Here is a 24,217-nt window from a genome sequence, read left to right as displayed (position 1 = left end):
CCCTTTTCATGGATGTTTGTTAGTAAGGAGCTGTTAACAATAAACTGAAACTGTCAGCTCATCCTGCACCCATAGTGCAGCCACCCGCAGACGTGAACAGGTCAAGCTCAGCTACGGAGGGTCTGTTTTGACTCACAAGTCAGCCAGCGTTAAGAAGGATTCCCCAGTTAAGCACATCACGAATTATCCTTGCACGTTGAAACACCAGTCCAAAAGCACAAGGAAGCACAGACTTGGTCTCACTTTCAGGAACAGATACAAACAGCCCTGGGAAAACAGCATCAATTTAAAGAACTTCAAAAGCTAGTTATGGCTTTAGAACTAACCTCCAAATATTTCTAAGTCTTGAGCTTCCGCTTTCCTCTCTAAGCCTCAAGCTTCCATGGAAAGAGAAGCTGGGCTCAGCTTTTATCCAGAAGCCTCAGCACTAATATCAAAGATAGTGTGCGACCCTCTGCTGATCTTCTCTTATTGCTATTACTCACAAAAAGGGAGATACAGAAACTAATCTGCGGGGCCGAGTCTTTGCCTTTCATTGCCTTCGAACAGTCGGTATGTCCTGATCCCTCCTCGCCAAACAGGGAGACTCAAAGGTTGCCTGAAAATGTCAGAAAAGCGTTTCCAGGGATTAGGTGTCTGTTTCAGACTAAACCAGAACTATCTCTGATACTTTCATAGATGATAATGTCACCTTTAATGTACAAAGAGGCAGATGAGAATTCTTAAAAAAGACTCCAGTTACCACGTTAGAAAAAAATACTGATGGGCGTAGTGTAACATCACGCAGCATCTTTGGTTTGCCTTCCAGCACACACAGAAGATCAGAGGACACTTTTCACCCACGGAGTGTAAGATGTAAGCCAGGGTTTGAGAAAAGCAGTAGCTGTTCCAGGGAAGCTGGGCCTTCTAGTTTAGACAGAATGATGCAAGTGTCACAGAAAGCAAAAATAAGAAACCCCAAACCACCCAAGTTTTTTTTACAGTCCCAGACCAAGAATCAGGAGCATAACAGAAGTTGAACTGAAACTGCTCAATATTATTTAGTTTACAAAAACCAGAAAAAGGCAGCCTGAAAACAAAAAAAAGATATTTCCCCAGCCCTTGTAACTTTTGAAATGCTTCATAGAAAAAAAAAAAAAAAATCAGCACCAGACAGCTGGTTTTATAAAGGCAACAGCACTCTTTATTTCCACTGGAGGAAAAAACCACAGTTTCATCTCCTACCTCACAACTTTGTCAAGAGCTCAATGCAAAGCTTATTCCCTTTTTTTCAACTGCGAAAGTCACAGTAATCCCCTTTTCAAGGAAAGATGCAATTCCAACATAGACCACTGCCGCTGTGCAAGACAGTCACCCTTCCTGCAAACACCAAATAAGCTATTCAGGGACGCAAGCTGTATCATTAAACAAAAACGGTGCAGATCTACCAGTTCTAGTGTACGCTGAAGGAATTTTAATCATTTGCTATGTAAAACAATGGATTATTGGTTTAAAATAGGGTTCCAAGTTACCAACTATCTCACTGGTTATGATCAAGTCCATTTTATCATTATTTTTATCCTGGTTAATAGTTGGTCACACAGAACCGCCCCGTTTTGCCCAAGGAACAAGTGCAGGATTAGGTAGCAAGGTCAGACCGTGTGTACCATAGATTTTTTCCACACTTCTGCCAGCCAGAACCGAGGAATATTGCTCACATTTAGCTACTATAAGGCTTTCCCGTGGATGTACATTGTGTACTTGTGGAGTGCACTTGAGAGTCACAGTGTAAGTACTGTAAACGCTGGCAGAAGTGCAGGTAAAATAGCTACAAATATATCGTATGACGACAGACCTGAGGAAAGCTGGTTAAAACATACTTGTGATCTGTTACAATACCATTTTTATGAGCGTAGTCATATTGGCTTGTTTTAAAATCAATAAAAATACTCAGATAAAAAAATATATGCATTCACATGAAGGATGAGCATTTGAATTTTAAAAAGCAACACACGTTTCCCTTTCAGATGACAGAATTAAAACTTATCTTCCAATAAGTATACATTAAAATTTCACCTGAATTCTTTTCTATTTGAATTTAGCACCCACACGCAGGCACGCACCCATGCACACACACCAAGTGATCGCGAAGAAGCACCTGTATCTATCGCTTATTTTCTTGCTGCCCTCTGACTACCGGAACTGGCTGGTTTTGAATCACTGCAGAAACTGCTACTTTACTGGACAGATGGTCCCGTTTTAGGATCTAAAATTTTACTGGCTACGTGTTTTGTCCTTTTTCAAAAAAGCACTAGTTTAATCTTGACTTGGATTAGCTGTTCAAGTATAAAATTATCCCTCTTAAGCACGAGCACGTGATAAAATCTCAGTAACTAGAGAAGAGATAATCACATATAAACAAAACTAACAGAAAACATCTGTCAGCATGGTACTGTCAGCATGAAGAACTACCGCATGTGTGTATATGCATATAGATACTCTTCCACGTAACAACTGGAAGAAGCAAACAATGGCTTTGAATTATTCAGAAATGACTAAGCGGATGTGTATTTCTTTGGTAAGTTAATGAAGTTTCCCTCCTGAACTCCCCCATAAATCAGGTATTCAAGCTTTACTGCAATCCTATGCCCTGATGCTAAGCAAAATTTCCATCTGCTCTTCAATAAATACCTTTTCTTTAGATAAAAACCTTTCCTTCAAAGCTGAGACTGCATGACTGGGGAGCCAAACGCAGAGTCCCATGATCTGAAACTCCCTCAAACAAAAATAAATCAGCTTTTTTTGTAGCTGATGATGCCCACTTAGAAGGCAGATGAAATGTTTACTTAAGCAATCCAGGAGAGGTCTTCAGACTGATAGCTCTGAAAGCCTTCAGTTTTATGCAGATTTGGTCAACCCTATTTCAGGAGATCGCTAAGGAGTTATTTTTCCACAAGAGAAAGCTGTAAAACTTGCTGAAGCTCTGCATCTTCCTCTTCACGACGTTGCTTCTCCCGTTCCTCCTGCTCTCGGACAGACAACTCCATGGCAAGCTGTAAGTCCTTTTCAAAACTGGAAGGTTCGCTAGGGGTGCTGCCGTGTGAGTTACCCGAGCTTGTTAGATAGCTCTCCTGCAGTGCCCTGAAGGAGAAAAAGAACTTCAAGAAGCAAGAGAGACAGAGCCTATTTAACGTTTCCTGCAATGACCCTTCCTAGAAGCTGTTTTCTAACCGCAAACCTGAAAATCGCCTCCTAGAGGGCAGAAAGCAGTTTTCAGGATAAGGGAGCAGTTGTTCTAACAGTCGTAAAATTCCCAATGTAAAACCTCTTGTTTGAAGGTTCCTCAGAATCTTTCATACATGCTAACAGTTAAACTTTCAATGGGCTTCTAAAACCATTCTCACCTAGTTTAAAGGTAACATCATTTCCAAGTACAAAAAAGCCAAGAGGATGTCGTTCTTTGCATGCACAAAGACTTCTTTGCACTTAAGTGCAGGAACACACCACAGATAACAGACCATATTCTCAAGGGTCCATTAAATATATGTTGCTAAATTTTTAAGGATGACATAATGATTTTGAAAAGAAAGAAGAGTTACCCTGAAGTGTGCAGCATCTCATAAACAAACATTCAACCCAGAGGAACCAAATTCACAGTTTAAGAAGGACTGCGTTTATTTGTTGGGTAAAGAATCTGCTACGCGCGCAGCCCAGTCCCACAGCTGCACTAAAGAGCTACACTGTATAAGCCCGGGATGCCCAGTTTAGAGTCCTTATTTCTTGGAAAAGTAAAAGTTAGAAGCAGCACAATTACTTCACGCTACTCTTGGAAGTATTTTTGCTCTGTCACTGCCTGGCTTGACGTGAAAAAAATTAGTTACCTCTGATACTGTATATTGAAGTCCTGTGAATAGGCAACTGCTCCATTGGAATGCACCCCCACTTCCTAGAAATGGGGAAAGACAGACAATTCCACAACAGTTAACAGATGTGCAGTGCAACTCACTGAAAGGTAACTCTCAAATAACTCTTATTTCTTCTTTGAAATACATTTTTCTATTCTGAGGTTCCTGGAAAAATAGGTCCTACATTGGTTTAATTCAGAGATGCAGCTATCGCTGCATAGTCCTTGTGAAAACTGTCAGATCTGCACCGCACAGATCACAGCACACTTACTTTATTTCCACCGGATTCCAACAAACTCTGCTGAATGGCAAACTGCATGATCTCGTTATCTTCGTCCTGCACATGTATGTTCCTACCGTCATCTTGGATGTGGTAAGATTTGGGGATCTCAAACACCGACTGGTCAACCTCGAAATTCGCACCTACAGAAGCCAAATATAGTTACAAACATGGCATAGGATATTTTTACAAGTTGTGACTTAAAAAATTCTCATGAATGCTTATGCATGACTAAGTTACCTCCAAAAATTCAGCTAAACCACCTGGCTAAATATCAACAGGCTTTGAAAGTCTTCTGTGGCAAGCAAGTGCAGCAGTAAGACAGAACGCAGAGTCTTTCTTTAGGATGCTGGCAAGTTATACAAATAAAACCAGTGTGCAGCAGAGCACTAAGGTGGCTGAACTCCGACAAAACCAGATGGGGAAAAAAGGGTTGCAAAAGATAAATGCCGCAGTGGCTCGTCTGGGGTTATTCCTGATGAATGGGTCTGTAATAGCTCATAGGACAGAGTATCACTGCATATACGCAGTCACGAACATCCTACTCAAACGCAATCCACTCTTTTCGGAAAGAGCATGCAGACTTAGCTGTCACAGCAATTCCGCTGCCCATAGCAATAGCTTGCACCAGAATTCAGACCTCGGAATACTTGGGAAAGCTTACTAGAGCTCAGTTTAGTCAGTTTGGCAGGCACGGAATGGGCAGAATGGGTCAGTATCACACACTCCAGGTCAGCTGTAACACGCCGCAGCTCCCTCTCACCTGTGAATGTTTCATTCTCTGCAGTTAACCCATCTCTCTCTTCTGTGCATTCCACCGACAGAAACGTAAAAAGATGCAATCGCTGCATCTTCCACTCCTTACCTGAATCACACTGTGCACCTCCAACCATTTGTGACGTTGTCTTGTCAGCTGTCCTGCAGCCATTGACATTCTCAAATGTAATTCGGGCATTCAGCACATGAAATAAGGGAATTTCTATAACAGAGAGTACAAGATTTCTATTAAAAATGTAACTTTTTCATGCACTTCCACACCTATAGCCACATCAAACCCTAACGTATTTGTTGACTATATTCCACAAGCGGCATCCCATAATGACAAAGTATATAGTAGCTAATTTCACCAAGTTGCCCTTAGTCATCCTCTCTCTCTAAATCTCCTATTTTATATTAAGATTTACCAAATCTAAGGCACCGAAGCTAAGAAGAAAGGGCTAGAAACAGCCCATCCTGACTGAAATGATACTGTCTCTAATATTATACTTCTGTACAGGTCATTCAGAATTTGGATGCAATGACCCCAGATGCACAACACAACGTACATTTGGGTTTTCAGTTGTAGATACCAGTGAGATGACTGGTAAAAACCTAACATGGTTTTTGTAAATATATGCTGCAAAACAATAGAAAGAATGGAAATGAAGAAGCAGCTACAATAAGAATTGCTAAACATTACCAATTTTGACAGGAAATCCTGGTGGAAATTCCAGAGTGATGAAATCCCTAAGTCTGGCAAAATGAGCGCTAGTTCTGGCCATCAGATCAATGATTGGAGTGACTTGTTCCATCAGAGACAAGGGGAACTCTTCACTCATCCACAAGGTTGCTTTAAATCTTAAAAATAAAGTTGCATAAAAACATCCTAAGTTCACAGTTTAGGAACAGATGCAAAGCAAAATACATAACATTGTCACGTGTTTCATACATTTCAAAGAGTCAGAAAAATTACTGCTCTGAGAAACCGAACCACGTTCCTGGACAGACTAAAGGCAAAGCACAGGAGGTTACTAACAAGACACAGCACTAGTCCAAACGTTTTCTTTGACTTAGTGGAAAAAGAATTACTCTACAGATAAGTAATTCAAGATCTCTCTTTTGAATAATTCTGAAAGCTGGGGGAAAACCACACTGGATATTTGTAAAAAGGGCTTCCAGAGATTAGATGACCGGGAGGAGACTAATTAGAAATAGTTAAAATTTTATTTCTCACTTCTGCGTTCGAATGGTGACTTCTTTCGGTCTTCCTATGTCTCTACCTTTCAAATCAAATTCTGGGTCAAAGTATTCTTCCAGAGTAATAGCAGTCGGATTATTACTTGTGGCATACTCTGTCGTCTTGGTCGTACTCTATAACGAAAAACAAGATTAAAAAAAACCCCAAACCAACACAAAAGTACAGAACAAATAGACAGTGGCTACTATAGGAAACTTTTAAGCTACCTCCCGTGATGCAAGACATTCCCTATTTTAGACACCAGTGAGACACAGCCATTAATACAAGGGCACACGTTTAGACTGCTTTCTATTTAGGTTAAAAATCTCCAAGCATTTTAGACACAGGAAAATCTACTTAAATACTTTAAAGCTAGAAACCGACCGGCGATGTAAATATAAGCTACAGCATTTCTAGGTTCCAAATCCTTTATTAAAGGCAAAATTTTGACGGGGTATTTTAAAGAAAAATCTCTAGATCCGTGTAAGATTTGCAACGCCATCCTGATACAGAGCCAGCAGCTGGTGAATCTATTATCTACCTTACTTAATGCAGATGCAAAGCAGCTGCTAAATCTGTACCAAAATCATTATCAACAAGTTTCAGAACAGCAGAGGATAGATGGCTCTTCCCTGAGTTGCTGAAGAGCAGTGTGCTAACACGTCACTTCATCCTCTTATCATTTCTTTGTCCGGTCATCACCGTGCTAGGACTGTCCCCCACCCGAGGCTCCTGCAGGCCCGTGGACAAGTCTTCCCAGATTACTGGTGGGTTGCTGCTAAAATCTACGCTTGCTCGGATTTATTGGCACTGCTCACGCCCCAGCTCTCGCTGAACTAATGGATTCTACGTTCTTTTTCATAAGAGTGTTCAGAAGGAGGTACCTGCTACTCATACAGAGCATTGTATCCTCAGGGAAAATTTACATCTCATAATCAAAATTGGAAAATAATCAAACTAAGGAGACAACAGGCAATTCCACACACCTGCAATTCCTATCGGCACAGACCTCTGCACTGCAGTGACCTGTTTTGACATCAAAGACACTCACCTGAGCACCATACTCATGCTCCACCGTACCCAGAAATGATTCCAGGGGGTTCCTGTCAGCTTCAGATAACAGGAGGGAAAAACAAAAAAAAAAATCTATTACTATTACTTAGTGGTAAAATTTACCTATACACTGGGCTAACAAGCAAGGCTTCTAACCCAAAGCGAAATAAGCCATTCACATTTCCTGTAAGCTTTACCAGACAAACCCAGGGCCTAAAGGGAACAGTATAAAAATGGGTACAACACACAGAATAGAGGCAAAGATTTTTTAGTGGTTTCTATCACGAGCAGACAGCTGTATTATTCACCATGCCTCCTCTCCTGGGCAAGGCAGGACAATGAAGGGCAGTGTTTCCATAAAAAGTAAAGGTCACCCTTTACTCTAGTTTAAATACTACAAGAAATTAGTGGACCAAAACAAAACGTCCAACCAAACAAAGCCTCCATGAATCTTGTAATCATGGCCAAAGCAAGGAAAACACATTAATATGTTCCACAGCAGGAAACAGCATGGAAACATGCAGCTTTTTAAAGCTTTCAACAAACTTTCAACAGCTTTGAAGGGTTCTTATTCCCTCCAAATACAGCTAGGACAAATACTGACTCCTTTGTGGGCTAGGAGGCAAGTGATGAGCTACCTCAGACACACAACAGCTGAAAGTAAAGCAGGGCAAAGCCAGCAAGAAAAGTATTTCCCTTGTCTATCTGTCCAGTTCTGCAGTCACACAGAGGAGGTATCAGAGAGCCAAAAGGTTCTACTTATTTCCAGTTATCCTATAGGAAAACTACCTTTATATCTTTTCTTCTCCTCTTCTGTTAAATGCTCCGTTCGTATTTTTGTGACCACATTCACATTGTTTGCAATGTATACCTTTAAAAAAAGAAAAAAAGGTATAAGGACAAAACCCAAAAAGCATCATAGGTTAAAAAAAGAGAGTTCTCTCTAGTAAAACACCATGTACACAAATCTAAAGACAGGATAAAGCAGCATATGCCTGCCTCTCATTGACAAAGATTTAATCTTTAACATACTGGAGATAAACAGGAAATGCTGCACTTTGATTTTTCTGTTTGCTTTGGTATAATGGAAATCCGACATAATAAATTCTTGACAGATCTATGACAAGGCTGAAACTAGATGCCACCTGCTGGGCAAGCTGACAAAACACGAAACCCTGCAAATCATACACCAGAGTATCTCCAGACAGCACGAATCTTGCCAGCATCCTGTGCCAAAAGAATAGCAAAGGAGTTTGGTCATCGACTTGGATGGCAACAGAAGTCAGCCTTTCAACCAAGTTCCTGGAAAGCACATTTACACACTTGTAAATATGCTTTTCTAACTAACTAAACCAACCTCAAAACTAGACGGGCATTTTCAAGCTTGCTGGAAAGAATCCCCACCTGGGCAGAGATTTTAAGAGAGAACAGGGAAGGAATGTCAGATAACACTATTTCTAAACAGAGGTCACTTGTAAGACCTTCCAAATTAAATTTAGTGATTAATTCTGCAGGAACATTAATGAATCCCAATGTCCAACTGAACAGTCCTGCAGTTTTACGAGAAAAACCTTCATATAAATGTAGAAAGTTATTCAGCATTTATTCTTCTGTTAAATGAAATCATAAAACACGGACTACTGCAAAAATTCCAAAACCCAGAGTAAACACGGACTTATGAATCAGGGAAGTTAATTCTTGCGATTCTTAACTTAAATTCCTAAAACAGCAAGGCTGTAAAGCCATCTTCAAAAATATTTCGCTAAAGTGAAATGGAAGACAAAACCAGTGTGACCTGGAACAAATCTAAGCAACTGTGTGACTCATGAGCATGGTCAGGGTCTTTAATTTACCAGCAGTCTTTTATTACTTGAATTCATGATGCAACTCATGGCAGCAGGAGGCTGTTACTTCCTTGCAATACTGTTACGAGAGTGCCCGAGGCACTTCACCAGTGGGCTCCTCGTCTTTTAAGCACGAATTAATCCAATTCCAGTTTTCAGATGGAATGGAGTTCTAGCAGTTATGCTAAATCTTTCGCCCTTCTTCTCCTGAAATGCTTTGATCGTCCCTCTCCCCCAAAGCCCCCGCTGACGTTCCTGCACAAGCTTGGCAGCCTTGAACTTCCTCTCAACTGCCCAGTTCTGCTGGCAACACAATAAAGCTCTTGATGGGAAGTTTAGAACCTGAAATGTTACGGAAATAAAGGCAAAACACAATCACACTTCAGTTAGCTATAACACTTCTTAATTATATAGAACGGGCTTTACCTTTGCTTCATAACCATTTACGCCTTCTGCTTTTTCTGTCCTCCATACCCAGAATCCAGATGTGGTTCTGACAAAAAGTGAACACCACAAGCGTCTATACAGTTGTATTTCTATGAAATCCCCAGCCCATTTTTCTAAAGTTGTTTTTAAACATTTGATAGGTTATTTGATTTTAACCCCAGCCAAAAGCGCAGGTCAATCTGTCCTCACACACACCTATCACAAGAGGGCTGAGGAAGTCATGCCGTTTCTGTTCTTATGCAGTCCGTGGCCAGAGCCCAGAGGCTCAGACACAGATTTTAGATTAAGATGTGGATACCTGAGCCACAGAGGAGGATGACAGCCTAAAAACTTACCCAATTAGTTTGTCTGACAGCCTGGGCATGGCAGCTTTTAACATACAGCTTAATTTCAGAAGTAACCTGTCACTGCAATTTGGGGAACTGGATGATTGGAATACTTCTGTCTAGGAAATCTTAGTTCCTGGACGTGTAGATGCTGCACTTACTAAGGCTCAGTGAACATCACAGGGACTGTGATTCTGAGCAGCTTTGAAAGGGTACAAAATATTCAGGAGAAAGATGCTGGAATTACACATCTCACTTTGAAAAGACTTGTTTTGTGCGATCATGGGCGTTGTTTACTGCATCACAGAGCACTCCAAAAGGAGCTTCATAAAAAGGATTGACTAAGCTGACAGATACCCGCATAAACACATGTAGTAAACAAGGAAGACAAATATGCATCTGTGGAAAGACACACTATACACGTATTTTTATTTAAAGTATTAACGTGAGATTTGACTGACTTAGCTACAAGATGCAAGTTCTTGCCCATTAGTTTCGGCACTACGCACATGGATTTGGGCGAAATGCAAGCTTGTAATGAGACATTAATATTGATCTCACTAATATGATAAGCCAGAACCTTTCTGCGAATCAGTTCTTTCAACTGGAAACTTTTTGCCAAGCAATAGTGGCAAGCTGACCAAGCCAAATTTCTTCATCTACTGGCATGTGAAGTTTAAAGTAATTTCAGATGTAGCTTTAAAAGGTTTTATTACCAGGGCTTTTGAGAGTTTGTCTTTAAAGTGTTATTGCAAGTATGACCATGTATAATATTGAAGTGTTTATTTGTTACGAAAATCTTTGTATCTTACCTTTCAAAAGCAATATTTTTTGTATCAAGGCATGTATTAATAATTGGAGAGGTAAGGCGTCTTTCCACATCTTTTCTTTTTGGTGTCATAGATCCCAATGTCAAACGCTTCATGTGTTGGGAAATCTCAAAACGCTCCGTTGTAACAAACTTATCATCATGATTTATCTCAATTAGTTCTGCCCAGCCTCCAGTATCTGTTGGAAATGGTACATCTCAATCTAAAAAAACTTAGTGACAGTTTTCCAGAATGAAAAACTACATTCAAGTCAAATTTTAGTCTTGTTACCAAATTTTGACCTCAGATTTACTCAAAGGAAAGAAATTAAGCCATTATGTTAAAATCACAAAACAGTATCTCTAGGAGACACTCACAGAATATAAGTAGAAAACTTTTTTAAAATTCAGTACTCAGCCTTAACAGGTCTTTTTGAGCAAAATTGGGGTTTCTCATTGTGGTTGACATAGTATTTGGTGATCAGGGGTGGAGACATGCCAAAATATTTACCTTCTCCTTTGAAAATTAAACTACGCCTTCCTCTCTCCCAGCTCATATTTTCAAAGCCCAGTAAAGTGATATCGACACGCAGCTTGGCACCACTTTTCCAGATGCGGCAGACATCGCTCGGACAAACTCTAGAAACCAGTGGGACTGCAAAAGAAAATGAGAGAAATGTAAATAGAAAATATTCAGAAAGCTAAGTGCACCGGAAATCTGAAGTCAAGCAGAAGCTATATCCCTGATACAGGATTGCTCAGTACTGTGATCGGTATTCCAGAGGAGGTGAGATACTGATCCTCTTTAAGAGCGATCAGCTTAGGGACAAAACCCACCAATTTAATTTAAAGGTGAACACGAAAAGGAAAAGATATTAGTTCAGAATAAAAGATGTGAAACGGCATAAACTCCATCTCCTAGCAGTCTTAACAGTTAGCTGTTTGGAAAATTAAGTCAACTGTAAGGCCTAGCGTTCACTCCTGTAAAAGAAAAGCAGGAACTTCCCAAGTAGTCTGTGCCTCTATATATGAGATAGGTATCACTGTCTTAATTATTGATAGCCAGAGACTGGTAAACAAAACACCGAGAAAAGGCTTCAGCAATCCTAGCAATAGCTAAAGTCTCCATTAAAAAAAAACAACCAACAAAAACCAAAAACAATCAAAAGCCCAACAAATCAACCAAATAAACAGGAAACAGAGCAATTGTGCGACAAAAATATAAGAGGTTACTTTGGCAGGTGAAAAGATAAGTATTGTGTGGAGCAGAGATTTCTCTGCATATCTTCTGACATATTTGTACATAAGAAAGTCCCTTTTGTCTAGAGTTTAGAGGAGGTAACGATGAGCAGGTTTCTTACCCCAGCTAGTGAACTCCCATTTCATTTCCACATAAAAGTCAGGGGTCTGGAAAAGGAAAATACTTTATGACTAACATTCAGTACAACATTTCTTGTGAACATTTTAGATAAAGGAAAACAAAAAGAACACAACTCGAGACATGATAAATGAAGGTTAAAAAAATGAAACTGAAACTAACAAACATAAAACCATTAGCCTACCACTGCTGCTTTCTGACGAGCTATTCTTCCTTATGCTACTATAGCAGCAGTAACACCTTCAAAATTCAGCCTCCAATGTTAGGAGGTCATGACTACGAATTTCAAAGTAAGTCAAGGAAGAAGTCTCCACCTCCCACAGTGCTATGGAATACGCAAGTTGAAACAAAGAATACAATTGTCCATCTGATTTCGGTTTACTTAACTGAACTACTTGAATGAGAATTACAGCCCGGAGTAAGAGGTTTGAACTAAATAATTACCTCATTAATCTTTTGGAGTAATTCAGGAACTCCTCCAAGTGTCATAGAAGTCTGCTGGTAGTCCCGATGCTGCAGAATCATTTGTACCATCTCTGGATCTCCTGTACTGACAGCCTCATGCAAAACTGAAAGAAATCCAGGCACAAGCTAGTTTCTCTTTGCTTTCTCAGCAGAACACGCAACATAAAAGCAGTCAAAATACATCATCTACAACTGAAAACTATTAACACACGACTTCTGGTTTCCAAGTTACCTGTCCATCCCTGTGCATTCTCTTTAGTTACGTCTGCCTTGTGTTGAAGGAGGACTTTGGCAGATTCTATATAGCCCAAGGAAACAGCAAGGTGCAACAAGGTCCGGCCTCGAGGATCACGTTGATCAACATCCTGTTGAGTATCCAAGAGAGAAATAATGCTGAAGCTGTCCTATCAAATGCAACTAACCTGTGCACACTGAGAAGAGTTTATATAAACAAAGCTTGTCAGTAATAATCCCGGAGTCAATATTCCCTAGCTATTCCCACGTATCAGTCTGTGGTGCGCAGCCAGCTCAGTCTTCCAACACTACTGTACTGCCCTTCCGCACTCCGTACAGTGCGATCTTACTTCCCCCCTGAAATAAAAAGAGAAGCAGAAGAGGTCCTACAAAACCAACATGGTAAGAACTGGTGGCACTGTAAGACAGGACTGAGTTCTTGATGCTTCTCATTTCTTTTTCTGTAATTATTTCCCCTTCTGTCTCCCTTCAGAAGGGGTCTCTTTCAGGAGACGACAGGAGTTCTAGTCTGTGTGCATTGCACCATGGACAGTCAACGGCCTGAGAGACCAATAGAGGGTTTAACATTACACAACATAATGAGGGAGAGGGAGGAAAAAAAAAGTAACAGGGCGTACAACACCAATTTTGTATAGCACTTTTTGAAAGCATAGAAGCAAATGGTATTTTACAAAGCATCCATCTGACTGACACACACAGCACAATGAAGAGCGAGTGCACTTTGTACAAGTCACCAAAAAAAAAAAAAGAAAAAGAACTACACAGGCATAAATATCCAAAACATGCAAGCACAACATACTCATACCTTACATATTTTTCACTATTAGCTTAGAGATTTGAAACAGAAGAGCATCTATAACTAAAGGAAAAGGGGAAAGTCAATAGCAGAATAAGAAAGGAAAGTTATTATGCAAGTTAACACGGTTATCTGACAGCATTAAGTTGGAAAGATCACACAGAGAGTAGGGAAAGCTTCATTTTAAAGCATTCTCTTTTCACTTCTGCAGTGGAATACTAATTAATTTGCTTCCCCACTTCCTACAGCTCCAATACCTGCTGCACGGACAGGTAAAGGACTCTAAGGCATCCCTCCCAATTGTCTTTGCTGCTGTTAACCGGTAACCACATGTTCTCCCCGACGTTTGCCATACCAAGTGCAGCTGGCAAGTGTCTTTTGATTCCCTCACGCACCCCTCCAACGGCAAGAAGCTTATCCCAAGGAAGCAGGAGGAAACGTATCTTTGGAATACTTTAAAAAAAGAATTTATTTAAAAGCAGATAAAGGAAGTAAGAGACAGACACATCCCATCTTAACACGTTGCTCATTTCCTTACAGTATAAAGTACTTGAGGTAGGAAACAGCACTTCACAGGTGTGAACTGCAGTCTCAGACTTAACAAGACGCAGAACGATCCTTATTTAATGGCAAACTTTCACAGGCGAGAACATTACTGAAACAGAAATAAATACACAGAAGCAACGTGCCAGTAAGGTTAAAGATTTTGCTAAGGAATAAGATCACATGAATTAGATAAAAAGTAACTGCATTCCAAAGATTCTTCTAAAAACAGGACAGGAGCATGCTCTAAGCAAGCATTAGTAAATCGTGGTGTACTGTTAGAATTGCAGATGATAGTCACTAGTGAGGAGGTGGCACAGCTGATCTTTGGCTCATATACTTGTGGTGTCAGGTACAACGTAATTAATATCCTCTGCTTCTGCATGCTATACTCCACGCTAGTGAATGTCAGAGCTTTTACACAGCATCTCAGCAAAGAGGATGTTTGCTGCTCGAGCTCTGCTGCAGCTTTTCGGGCCATTTCCTTACATCATCACCATTTCTCGCTTAGCCATCCCAGAGAGGGAACACAGCTTTGTATTTTTCTACTCTACAGCATGAAACAATTGATCCATTTTTTTAATTATTTTTTTTTTTTTTTACCAGAGATGCTGAAAACATTCCAGTCAGTATAAAAATGCTGCCCCCACAGTCTCGGACAGCAATGAAGCCATAACTGCTGGTCCTCAGCAAGCTGGAGGCTGGTTTAATCTTTGGCAGCAGCAGCCACCTTTGCTGCATGTTGACTTCCCATTAAGGTAAGCAATATTTATTGCTTTTCTGGCCCAGGAAAAAAAATTAATGTCCATCATATCTGCTCTTCCTGATCTGTTTCAATGACTTTCTAAAAGAACACTTTCTACAGAGCTATTCTGCAACGTGCACTCAAATGCTCTGAGCACAGCTTTACAGATAAGAAGTCAACGTTTAATATCTTACATAACAAAAAGTATATTCCTATACCTTCTTACATCACTCCCGCAACCACAAACAAATACGTAAAGAGAAAGAAGCGCAGCAATCCCACAAGCCCGGCAGACAGACCATCAAGGTTACTTCTCCCTAGAAAGGCAGCAAGCGAGGGGCACCAAGCCCTGTGCCATGGCACAAGCTCTTCTGGGGCCACCAGCCCCACAGCAGCCCCTCTATCACCCGAGCATCCCAGTTACCTTGTCCTGCAGCTCCTCGTCCAGCCGCCTGTAGTCATTATTCCAGACCAGGACGTGCAGGGGAAACGCGCTGCTGGCCCTGCCAGGGGAACTCATCATGCCACACACCTGCAGGAGCGGGGGAAGCAGGGTGCCTACCCTCACTGTTCCTCCACCTCGTTCTTTTAGAGACCCCAGATCACGCAAGCCCTCACCCCCTGAGCTTCTCCTCTCTCCTGGCACCCACCTGCCCCAGGTGTCGGGGGGAGACCACCGGGCCACAACCCCCTACAAACTCTTCACCCTGCTCCGAGGGGTGCCCCATGCAAAATCACACTCCTAGGGGTTCCCCACTCCTGGGCACAGCCCCCCCCTCCTTGGCCCCACACTTTTGGGCGTCTCCCCCGCTCCTGGGAGTCCCTTCCTCCTGGGCACCACCCCCACAGCCCCACACTTGAGGGGATCTCCCCTGCTCCTGGTGCCCCCACAGCCCCCCACTCCTGGGACTCCCCCGCAGCCTGGGATTCCCCTGCTCCTGGGCACCTCCCCACAGCCCCACACTCTCGGGAATCTTCCCTGCTACTCCTGCCTCCCACAGCCCCACACTCCTGGGGTCCTCTGCTCCTGGTGCCCCCCACGATCTGATAGTCCCCCGCTCCCAGGCACACCCCTCCCCTCAGCTCCACACTCTCAGGGCCTCACCTGCTCCTGGGCACCCCTGCTCCTGACGGCCTCCCCACAGTCCCCCACTCCTGGGGGAACGCCTGCTCCTGGGCACCTGCCCCACAACCCCACACTCCCGAGGGGCTCCCCCAACCCCACACACCCGGCCGCCCACCGCCTCACCCCCGCGCCTCTCCTTCCTGTCTCTCCAGGGCAGCGGCCGGGACGGACCACAGCGCGACAAGTGCGGGGGGAGGAGAGTATCCCCCTCGGTTCCCCTCCGCCCGCCGCCACCGGCGAGCCCACGGAAACAGGAAGTTGCTGCTCCCCACCCACTCTACCCCCCCCCCCCCCCCCCCCCGCGGGCGGGCAGATGCAGAGTCCCGCCCGCGAGCTGCCCCATCGCACTCAGCGCTGGCGGGGGGCGACGGCAGCGCGGTGTCGGGCCGGACGCGGCGCTCAGGCCTGGCTCACCCCCGCCCCGCGCGTTGGTTTCGCCCGCCCGCCCTGCCGCTGCCATGCTGGGTGAGGGCAGGGCGTGATGGAGAGCAGCCTCTTCCGCCAGCCTGTGGGGTCCGGCTTCCGAAACCTTGTTTCTCCCAGCTCTGCTTTAGTCGGGAGGAGACAGGGAGCAGGCTGGTGTAGCCTGAGGCACTCACCCTAGGCGAGGCCGGCCACGTTTGTCCCTGGCAGGCTGACCACTTTTGCCAGGAGCAAACATGGCGCCGGGCGGCTGGGCTACCCTACGGCGCGCAGCCCGTCCCTGGCGTACGCAGCTTGGTGAATAGTGCCGGCGGCGGAGCGGGCGACGCTGCCGTGCGCCTGCGCGCTGCCGCCTCGGCTGGGCCGCCTGGCGGGGGCTGGCGGCGGGGACCCGTTAGCGCGGCAGGAAGCGCCCGCCGCCGCCGCCCCGCACCATGTCGAAGCGCCTGAGGAGCAGCGAGGTCTGCGCCGACTGCAGCGCCCAGGGTAGGCACCGGCACCGGCCGCGAAGCCACCTCAGCGGCTGGGCGAGCCCATCCCCCGCTCCTCAGACCGGGCAGCGGCGCTTCCCCCCCCCTTCCCCTTCCCCTCAGGCGCTGAGGGGGGCGCGGGCAGGTGGCGGCCCTGAGGGGCGGGAAGCGCGGGGATCCCCCGCGACCGGCGGTGGGGTGGGGGGGCTCCTGTCAGCGGGGCAGCCCCGGCTGTCCGGTCCCCGGGGCAGGGGGGAGCCCGGCGCCGCGTCCCGGGGGGGAAGGCCGTGCTCCCGGCGCTGTTCCGGGGGTGTCACCGCCATGTAGCGGTCCTTCCTCGGCGGGGAAGCAGCTTTTGCCGGGTTTGGAGGCGTTTTCCAGCGGTTTTGTCCGTATCGGGCCTTTTTTTTCCCTGAAGGTGCCGTTCTCAGACCGAGCGATGGTGCGCTCAGCCCTCCCTTCAGTTTGCTGTCGTTGTAGTTTTAAAGCCAGTATCGTTGTAGTTTTAAAGCCCCCTCTCAGCTCTGAGGCCGGGTCCCCATGGCCAGCATTCTAGTCGTCCATAAATCTGGCTCCCCTCAGCCTCAAAAGGAGGAAGGTTGGGTTAAAAAAGTGGACCAGCTGGTCTATTCTACCTTTTTAAAGTACATCACGGCCACGGAGCAAAAAGGTGGGAGGAAAGCATAGGTTGTGTCACCGAAAGGGACAGTGGCCATGTCCTTTGGGGGGGGCTTGTGACGATGAAGATGGCTGTGGAGGCATCCCGTGTTCTGAGGTTCAGGGAAAAGTAAAATTTAGACTTGTTAAGTGCATGACTCGCCCCGTGGCCGGAGCTGAGGGTAGGGATCCCAGGCTTTCCAAAGAAAAGGTGTTCTGGAGCGTCGGATAGGCTCGGATTGGAAATGCTCATTGAGCAACATATGTTTGGTGTTGACATGCACGTTGTCTGTCTTACACTGCAGACAAATTTGAGAATTTATTGAAACAAATATTTTTAGAAGGTCAGTTGTACCTCCTTTTCTGACCATCTATAGTCTTGCTGTTCTCGTATTTAAAACTGTACAGTTTAGGTGGGGTTTTTTTTGTTTGTTTGTTTTTTTTAAGCAACTGTGTATATTTGTTGTGTTTCCTTCTCAGAATTATGTGGGTTTTGTTGTTCATGTTTTGTGCTGGTTCTTTCAATATAGTTACTCATGTACATACTGAAATGAATTAAAATGCTGTAATGTTGATAACATTTGAATGGCCAGAAGGTATGATGTGGGAGAGGGGATAACTTCTGTAAAATGGAACTTCTGTTAAAAAAAAAAAAAAAGTAAAAATAATAAGAATCCAGATTAACTCCCAGCAAGTTACTTTTGTCTTGATAGAATTTTGTTTTCACAATAAATAGAGCTTGCATATCTTAGGCAGTCAGTTGTCCTATCTCATACAAAGTAGCATATCTATGCTTTTAAACATCAGTGGTGTTATGGCTCTGAGATAAAGTTGTTTTACTGTGTATTCGTTAAGCTTGTCAGGAGTATGCAATGTATCAGAATCGCTATTAGGGTAATCTTGTAAGCCAGCCTTTTATTTTGTTGTGTTGTGACACTATAGCATTGTCAGATATTTGCTTGATCTTGGTGAAGAAATCTGCTGGCTTATTCATATAAAGAAATCTTGACTTAATCCTTTCTTAAGTTAAAAAAAAAAAAATTCAAACCCTTCTTTTACTGAAACCGGAGGGAATTTGTCAGAGGGGTGTTTGGGAGCTGCAACGCATGCAGTTGTGTCCTTAGACCTGGGGGAAATGTAGCCTTTTCACCCAGATCAGGTGTAGCAAGTGCAGGATTCCTGACTGCTGGGGTAATTAGTACTTGCTCCTTGAACTTCATCAAGAGACACTTCTTTTCTGTGGTGAAGGATGAATAGTTTTCTTTTACGTGAGGTGATTTTTCGTGTGCTTTTCTGGTACGCTCACTTCCTACAGTAGTTCACTGTTCACACGGTTCAGGCTTGTCTTCATCACACGCTTCCTGTTTTGAATCACTCTGAAAACAGATTTGACCTATCTTTCTAGCTTCTCTCCTGTTGTATTTTGGTATCAGCTTAAGCATATTTTGATTGTGTCCATAACTGTATCTCTTAAAAATGATTCAAATCAATTCCAGCACAGACACTTAATTTAGTTAAATTTAAACCTGAAACATCAATTTTCCCATAACCTGACAGCATGCTCTCTGTATCTTCAGACTATCTAGCACCGTCTTGCTTCTCCCTTTCCCACCATCACCTGTTACTTGAGAACAACTAAACGGTACTATTAAAAAAGCTCCTTCAGTTAAACCAGTGTGACTCAGAAAACAGGTTGCAGTGCTTAGTGTCCCACCGCTTTTTGATCAGCCTGCTCTCCACCATGCATGCTGTCGAATCTGCTCTGCTCCCTATCGTTTATTCTTCTGAGCTGCTGTCAGTCATCTCTCTGGCCTCCCCAACACTTAGTAGGAGCAAATTGTTATCTTGACCAACTGTGCTGAACTCTTCAGTTCCCTTGACAAATCCGTCTATTGTCTTTTTCTTTTTTTTCTTTTATTGTAGTCTTTTTTTTTTTTTTTTTGCAACATGCCGTTCACATTTCCAATGGTGCCAGTTTCTGACAGACTCTACAGAAACACGGGCTCTTTCATCAATGTGATTTCTTTTAAGTAGAACGTATAAGCTGAAATTACAAGCAAGGCTTCAGATTTTTGTCTTCTGAAGAATTTTAAAGCCCCATTTCTGCTATGAAATGACCAAATAAACAGCAGCTTACTTTGTCATGGCTAAATGGATGTTGTTTGGGGCCTGTTAAGTTAGATATTGAGATGGGTGTAAAGAAAAAAACCTGATGATGACTGTTAGTCAAAACAGTGGTGTTCAAAAGCAGCTGTAACTAGTGATTGAAACAAGAAACGTAATGGCTTTCAGAAGAATCCTATTAGTTTATGAATGAGTGTGTGATAAGGTTGTCTAATGAAAAGGGACTAGACTCATTAATCTGGAAGGCTGCCTCCAGTCTTAGGTTGTTAGGTTAGCACTAATGCATCTCATTTCATTGTTATTTTTTTCCTTCTTAGAAGTGAAAGTTGTTAAAATAATGGAATGATTTAATAAGGAGGTTGCGTGCTTGTTATTAATTTGTTTTTTAAATTATGTTAGGTGTTGTTTTTTTTTTTCAAAACATATGCTTTAATTTGGCTCTGGGCTCTGATAGTTATCATCTGTGAATAGATGCTCCCATCCCTCATGGCCTGTGGTTCAAACAGGTTTGCCTACATTGCCTTCAGCACACACACAACATCAACTCTGCTTAAAAACCACAACTATGATCAGATCTCATGTTTCAGGGATTCAGTAAATTTGTTGCATGGGTCAGAGGAGACTTTTTTATGATGCACAATTGCTTAGATGTATTGTGACAGGACGCAGATCTCTCATCAGATACCAGGTTTGTGTTGTACTTGCTTATTTAGCCTCAGACTCGCCTCTGGCTTTGAAATTAGGAAGAATTTTCCAAAATAGAAGAGATCTTGAATTTATTTTTCTTTCTGCTGGGATGCAGTAGATCTGAAGATCTGTCTTGCTACTCAGTTAATACAGAGTTCTTGGCATGTTGAGTTCCTCGTCACTGACAGAAAACTGGAGTTTGTTCTGAAGACCGAGCTAAGAGCAGCAGAGGGATTCCAGTTTAATGTCCTGTGGTGCATACGTTCAGTTTCAATCAGATGTAACATTCCTACTCGGTTTTATACTTTTTTGATGTTTGAAGCTATATAATAGCTAGTATAGGTTATTTACTACTTTTACCTTCCATCAGCAGTCTTTCTGGTTTGCTTATAAGCAAATTCAGTTTGGATCTGTTCAGAGTCAAAGTTAATTTGCTTGACAGTATTTGATTTTACTGAGCCTATAACTTGACACGTGTGTATCTTGTGTTTTTTTTTTTTACTGTGACACTCTTGAGTGTTTTTATTATTTAATGTGGAAGTTAAAAAACTTTGTAATAATATAGAACTGAAGACTGAGTAGTATGTGAAAAAGCATGACTACTGTTACCGCTTTTTTTTATTCATAGACTTCTGAGTTTTTCAAAAGAGCAGATAGGTACTATTGTTAGAAGTATTTCTGAAGGACTCAGCTAAATGACATGTAAGCCCTGAAAGAAGATAATAAATTTAGTGTCCTGTTACACTTACAAAGGAAAGTAGTCTATTTTCATAGGAAGAACTGCAAACAGTGGGGCTTTTCTCAGAGTTTCGACAGCGGTCTCCTTGCTGTCCTTGGACTCCTACGTCCCCAGTAAGTGCAGGGACTGTTATTTCCCCAGCGTTCAGAGGCCCAGCACGGTTGTAACATTTACAAGCTCATGCAATGGCTAAGCAGTAAAGCTAAGGTTAGAAGGCGGGGCTTCTCGTTTTAGACTCTGTGTTTGAAATACAAAGTCATGTTGCCTTCTGTGTTGTAATTAATGTATTCTTTTTCAGATCCTTGTTGGGCATCTATAAACAGAGGGATTCTGATCTGTGACGAGTGCTGTAGTGTTCATCGAAGTTTGGGGCGTCATATCTCTCAAGTGAGACATCTCAAGCATACACCATGGCCTCCAACACTGCTGCAGGTAAAAAGTGAAACTGTGTATGGATGTGTATGAATCTCTGTTGGCTTGCTGTCCACTTGAAAATAATCATAGCTATTTGATTAGTCAGTTTGTGCAGCTAGATTTCTTTACTGCCTGCCTGTATACATTTTGGATTTCAGATGGTTGAAACACTGTATAACAATGGTGCTAACTCCATATGGGAACATTCTTTGCTGGACCCTGCCTCTGTTATGAGTGGAAGGCGCAAAGCTAGCCCACAGGATAAAGTACAGTAAGTGCAAAATCACAGAATTTTTATTCTTGTAGAAGTGTGATTATTTTATTCATCAGTGACAGAGGCAGCAAGGTATCCATGGGGACCTGTGTATATTTTGTTCCTGGAATAGAACAGTGGTAAACTAGTTATTTGTTCACTTTTTCTTTTTAAATTCCCAATGATTAATTTTTTTTTAATTTATCACACAAATGGAAATACATTGTTTGAATTCTCTGAACTATTGATTCCTGACCTCTAGCTTTGAATAGTGAGGACCTTTACTAGAACTTGAATCAAAAAACTTTTAATTCTCATGCCACGTGCCTCAGTCAACTCAATGCTGGTAATGAGATTTAGTTTGGTTGATGAATTAAAAAAAAATGAGAGAAGATTTCTGTCACTGAATATGGTGCTTTGTTTTAAAATGTAAATAACTGCATGTAGTAAGTATAGATCTTAAGTTGGCATAATTTTAAGTTCAGTGTTAACTTCTAAGAAATATACATAACCTCATATGGTCTGCAGATATTTGTAAGTTTGTAACAAAAGTATGCTCTGTATAGTTAGGCAATCTGCAGTGGGTTGTTTTTTTAGTGAAAATCTTTTTCCATGTCTAACTCTTACCGGTAGCAAGCAAAGATCTAATGCAGTCTTCACTTGTGAATTTTCCTTTTTCTAGAGTGTCTGTATTATTGTGAAAGCTCTAATATTTATTTTCTTTCCCTTCTGTTGCTTGGATTTCTCTTTACAGTCCCAATAAAGCAGAATTCATTAGAGCTAAATATCAGATGTTAGCATTTGTTCATCGCTTGCCATGCCGTGAAGATGACAGTGTTACTGCCAAAGATCTTAGTAAGGTTAGTATGTTTCTTCTGGCAGTCTGCAGAGGCAACAACTTGTGTGTAACAGAACAGCGAAATCTGACTGAATTAAATTAATTGCATTGACTTGAGATAACCATTGCTGTTCTTTAGCACTATTACGTAAACAAAACCAGCTTGACTTCAACTTGAAGCCCCTTTTTTTTGATAATGTATATGGATACTGGAGATGTGGATGGTTGAGAGGCATCAGTTTAGGTTAACTTTCAGGAAAACGTTTACACAAACCAACTGTAGCAAGAATTCTTGCATAGACATTTCTAAAAGCATGGCTGAAAAAACAAATGATGAATCAATAGTTATTGCTGCTGTATTAAGTACAATTCTGCTTCTTTTTCAGCAACTCCATTCCAGTGTAAGGACAGGGAATCTGGAGACGTGTTTGCGATTACTCTCCTTAGGAGCTCAAGCCAATTTCTTTCATCCTGTAAGGACACTTTTTCATTATTTTGATATATAGTCAGTTCTTAGAGTTTGTAATATTTATACTGATTTCAGCCGGTACACATTATATTTCACTCTTCTACTCAGACCTCTTGATTAAGTAGATATTTTTCTTAATAACTTGTAGGAAAAAGGAAACACCCCGCTCCATGTTGCTGCTAAGGCAGGACAGACTTTACAAGCAGAACTATTAGCGGTTTATGGCGCTGATCCTGGCACACAAGATTCCAATGGAAAAACTCCAGTTGACTATGCAAGGTAGAATGCTGTGACATATGTGATGCTTTTATATATTAACTGATGTTCATAAATCACATGATGAACCTGCTTAGATATGTTTCTGTCCTAAAAATCGTTTGACTCTTAAAATGCTATTAAGTACCTTTTCCAGAAAGAGCGAATGCATAAAGAGTATAAATAAGCACTTTCACCATTTCATAGCCTGTATTCTCCTGGATGCTTGAGACAACAGTTGTGATGCCAATGAAACAGGCTGTGTCAATCTAGCAGCTCACAGAAAAGTAATCTGAGGACAAGAGTTTCTGCAAGTTGAGTAGGCTCCAGGAGTGCGGATTAACTAGGGAATTCCTGTAGGGAAGGGCTGGACTGCACAGATCGGTAAGGGAGCAGGGGGTGGAACCAGGCTTTTTAGTGGCAGTGAATTGTTACGCGCATCCAGTGACAGAACTGCACCTCAGGAAAGCCCACCTTTAGAGAGGCTCTAGGCTTCCCAAGAAACACTCATGTCAAGAAAATGAAACATGAATATCTCTGCTGATCAGTTGGGCAGTAATGAGGCACTGCAAGATTTGTAGCACAGCATTGAGGATTTTTTGGGTTTACATGCAAAATTGGACATTGCTGATAACCAGAAGCTGCACATTTGTGTAGATAAAAACATCCTCATTGCTGTGATTGCTTTTGAATTGAGGCCATATATGGAGTCTGAAGACTGAATAAGTTCATTTGGTTGCAGAATACAATATGCCGGAATACTTCTCTTTCTCAGTGCTATTAATCAAATGTGAAGTTGGGCAAGTTTGCTGCATGAGCTCAGGAACTGTCTTGAAAATTGTAAAAAACATATTCAAAATAGCCTATGTAATCTGGGGTTTTTCTACAGCAAATCAGATAGTAGGCAAATCAGTTTTCAGAGTTTTCAATTACTTGTTTTGG

At 42.4% G+C, this 24,217-nt stretch overlaps 2 protein-coding genes across 18 annotated transcripts in view; one reads left to right on the top strand and one right to left on the bottom strand.

The window, feature by feature from the left end:
- Window positions 1-1,164: 1,164 nt before the first annotated feature.
- Window positions 1,165-16,607, bottom strand: ANKRD13A (ankyrin repeat domain 13A). Of its 6 annotated transcripts, XM_074606143.1 has the most exons (17): window positions 16,070-16,242; window positions 15,245-15,352; window positions 13,542-13,595; window positions 12,714-12,846; window positions 12,461-12,585; window positions 12,000-12,045; window positions 11,150-11,293; window positions 10,643-10,838; window positions 9,484-9,550; window positions 8,003-8,084; window positions 7,212-7,270; window positions 6,158-6,294; window positions 5,624-5,781; window positions 5,030-5,143; window positions 4,156-4,307; window positions 3,861-3,925; window positions 1,165-3,120 (listed from the first exon to the last, which is right to left on the bottom strand). In XM_074606143.1, the coding sequence occupies exons 5-17, from the start codon at window positions 12,548-12,550 to the stop codon at window positions 2,922-2,924; spliced, it is 1,509 nt and encodes a 502-aa protein (XP_074462244.1). In that variant the 5' UTR covers window positions 12,551-12,585; window positions 12,714-12,846; window positions 13,542-13,595; window positions 15,245-15,352; window positions 16,070-16,242; the 3' UTR covers window positions 1,165-2,921. The 6 variants fall into 6 exon arrangements, with proteins under 6 accessions (XP_074462244.1, XP_074462249.1, XP_074462245.1 ...); XM_074606148.1 differs by lacking the exons at window positions 13,542-13,595; window positions 16,070-16,242 and adding an exon at window positions 16,546-16,607 and having other exon boundaries at window positions 15,245-15,323; XM_074606144.1 differs by lacking the exons at window positions 13,542-13,595; window positions 16,070-16,242 and adding an exon at window positions 16,361-16,465.
- GIT2 (GIT ArfGAP 2) overlaps window positions 16,297-24,217 on the top strand; it is a 34,713-nt gene continuing 26,792 nt past the window's right edge. For all 12 annotated transcript variants that reach the window (XM_074606138.1, XM_074606133.1, XM_074606135.1 and 9 more), the window contains exons 1-6: window positions 16,297-16,855; window positions 21,345-21,478; window positions 21,619-21,731; window positions 22,468-22,573; window positions 22,938-23,024; window positions 23,169-23,299. In XM_074606138.1, coding sequence (XP_074462239.1) covers window positions 16,804-16,855; window positions 21,345-21,478; window positions 21,619-21,731; window positions 22,468-22,573; window positions 22,938-23,024; window positions 23,169-23,299 — 623 coding nt within the window. In that variant the 5' untranslated portion in view covers window positions 16,297-16,803. The remainder of the gene's footprint in view (window positions 16,856-21,344; window positions 21,479-21,618; window positions 21,732-22,467; window positions 22,574-22,937; window positions 23,025-23,168; window positions 23,300-24,217) is intronic.

The sequence above is a fragment of the Larus michahellis genome, chromosome 13 (genome assembly GCF_964199755.1).
Source record: "Larus michahellis chromosome 13, bLarMic1.1, whole genome shotgun sequence".
In the NCBI taxonomy this organism is placed as follows: Eukaryota; Metazoa; Chordata; class Aves; order Charadriiformes; family Laridae; genus Larus; species Larus michahellis.
This window is presented reverse-complemented; position numbering and strand designations above follow the sequence as displayed.